This window comes from Pseudorca crassidens, chromosome 9, assembly GCF_039906515.1.
Source record: "Pseudorca crassidens isolate mPseCra1 chromosome 9, mPseCra1.hap1, whole genome shotgun sequence".
NCBI lineage: Eukaryota > Metazoa > Chordata > Mammalia > Artiodactyla > Delphinidae > Pseudorca > Pseudorca crassidens.
In genome coordinates, this window is record NC_090304.1 from 49,033,143 (window position 1) to 49,035,934 (window position 2,792).

Genomic DNA, 2,792 nt, shown 5'->3' on the forward strand with positions numbered 1-2,792 from the left:
CCTAGCTACCAGCAAAGGGCCCCAGGGAAGAAAAATCATGGGCTGGGGAAAATACAAAAAAAAAAAAGAGTACCTACTACAACAGTTGAAATCTTACAATTATTTTATCAATCTAAATGCGCCATTCATACTTACATAGTATATAGACATTCATCTGTGGTTAGTTTTTGGTTGAATAAAATTATTTGTAATTGGATTAATTTTTTAAATGTAGGTTTTTTTGGTTATTCCAGAATTTCATCTTGGAATTCCGTACTTTTAATCCAGCATGTCAAACTTCTAGAATATCACATCCTCTTCCGTTATTTTCCTGCTAACTGGTGTTCCTGGGCTGGAAGCCTTCCACACCTGGATCTCCATTCCCTTCTGTTTTCTCTATGTAACAGCTCTCTCAGGAAACAGCCTGATTCTATTTGCCATTGTTACTCAGCCCAGCCTTCATGAGCCCATGTATTATTTCCTCTCCATGTTGTCTACCACTGACCTTAGCTTGTCTGTATACACGCTGGTTACCATGTTGGGTATATTCTGGTTCAATGCCAGGGAGATCAGCTTTACTGCCTGCTTGTCATAGATGTTCTTTGTTAAACTCTTCACTGTCATGGAATTGTCAGTGCTGTTGGCCATGACTTTTGATCGTTTTGTCGTCATCTCTAATCCCATCAGGTATGCCACCATTTTAACTGACTCCAGAATAATTCAAATTGGAGTGACAATTGTGATCAAGGGGACACTAACACTGACACCAATGGTAACAATTCTTATGAGACTGTCCTTCTGCCACAGCCACGTGCTCCACTACTCTTACTGCTTCCACCCTCATGTGATGAAGCTCTCATGCACAGACACCAGGATCAACAATGCAATTGGGCTGACTGCCATGACCTCTACTGTTGGTGTGGACTCAATTCTCATCCCCCTTTCTTATGTTTTGATCATTAAGACTATCCTCAGCATCACATCCCCAGAAGAGAGGAAGAAAGCCTTCAGCACCTGTATCTCCCATACTGGGGCTATTGCTATTTTCTATATTCCATTGATCAGTCTCTCCTTTGTTCACAGATTTGGGAAACAAGGCCCAGCCTATGTACATACTATGATTGCTAACACCTACCTGCTGATCCCCCCAGTCATGAACCCCATCATCTATAGTGTGAAGACCAAACAGATACGCAGAGCTGTGATAAAAATTCTCCATTCCAAAGGCACATAGAATCATAGAATTCTAGAGACAGTCTGTGTCAGGTCATATTATCAATAGAAAAGTAAATCTGGTGTTTGTTGAAGCTAAGTGTGCAAATATTTAAAATCAAAGATGAAATATATTTAGAAAATCAGCTTGACTGACCTCTGTATTTTACAAATGAGGAGACAAGAGACATAAGAATGGGGGGAATGAAGAGCCTATCTAGAATTTCTCCTCTGATCACTGTTTGTTCTAAAGAGTTTATCCTGCTTATGCTTGTTTATCCTGCCAGTAGTCTTTCTCTTTTTACTTTAAACATTCACGGCAGTTAGAATGGCACAGTATGAAAAAGTGACTCCTTTTTGAGAAACAGGTAGTATTTTCTAACTGTAATAATAATTGTAACTAGCATTTATTATTTCCTTTGACCAGTCATAGTTCTGTTTTTTACATATATTAACACATTTTTATATTCAAAACATTTACAAGGTAGTTACTTTTACTATCAATGGGAAAGTTGAAGCACAAAAATGTTAAGTAACTTATTTAAACAGCTAGTAAGTGACAAAGCCATATTTCACATCCACATGCAAACTGACTCCAGGGTCCCCCCACTCTTAACTTTAATGCTGTATTGCTGTATATAATATAAACTATATATATATTTATATATCTAGGCTGTATTTATATATAATATAAACATTTATGTATATTATATATAATATAAACAAGATAATATACATTTATACATGAATTAATTAACTTGTACTGGGGGACATAATTTAGTCAAACAAACAAAAAACAAAACTCTGTTCTCTAGAAATTTTCAACCAATTTATGGAAGAAAAGCCCGAAACAAAATCTTCAAACCTCACAAATGTATTTCTACCTGATGTTCTTCCCCAACTCAGCATATTCTAAAATTTCTTTCTGCCCTCTGTCAACATTCTGTCCCAGCAGAAACTGAAAAGTGACTAGAATTGCAAAGGAATTACAACTTGTGTTATCTACTTAGAATTGTTTTAACTTGTAGCATATTTTTATGTAATGGCTTAATCCAGCAAGTTAATTATTTTTTCCAAGCTGGGTATATCCCATAATTCTAGAAATTTTAAAGTACATATTTCGATAATACATTGGTGTCACTCACTAATGGTGGGCCCTATAGCTGGTATCAGATCCAGCAAGGAAGTAGAAGTAGTCATTCAAATCTACAGCGTATTTATTAAGTGACTACAGTACCGACTACTAAATAATTAGGATGATGTCAAAATCCTCAGCATATTTGACAATAATATTTTTAGTCTCAATTATTGCTAGTCTTTATCTTCCTGATCTTTGTATGTTGGAATGTCTCAGGACTTTGTTTTCAGACCTGTCTTATTCTTTGTTATATTCTCATTTTTGGTCATCTCATCTAGCATCATGTCTTTAAATACCACCTATATGCTGGCAAATCCCAAATTAATATCTACAGTCCAGACTCATATCTAATTGCCTATGCATCACTATCTTCACTTGAACATCTAACAATCATCTTAGACTCATCATGTCCAAAACCATATCCTAATATTCACATCAAGGAAAAAACATTCTCAACCACAGT

The 2,792-nt window shown here is 35.9% G+C and overlaps 1 protein-coding gene across 1 annotated transcript; it reads left to right on the forward strand.

The window, feature by feature from the left end:
* The first annotated feature begins 268 nt into the window (after window positions 1–268).
* On the forward strand, window positions 269–1,213 carry LOC137231305 (olfactory receptor 51F2-like). The gene is given in 1 exon segment (XM_067751798.1): window positions 269–1,213. A coding segment is annotated over 1 exon segment (945 nt).
* Window positions 1,214–2,792: the final 1,579 nt, after the last annotated feature.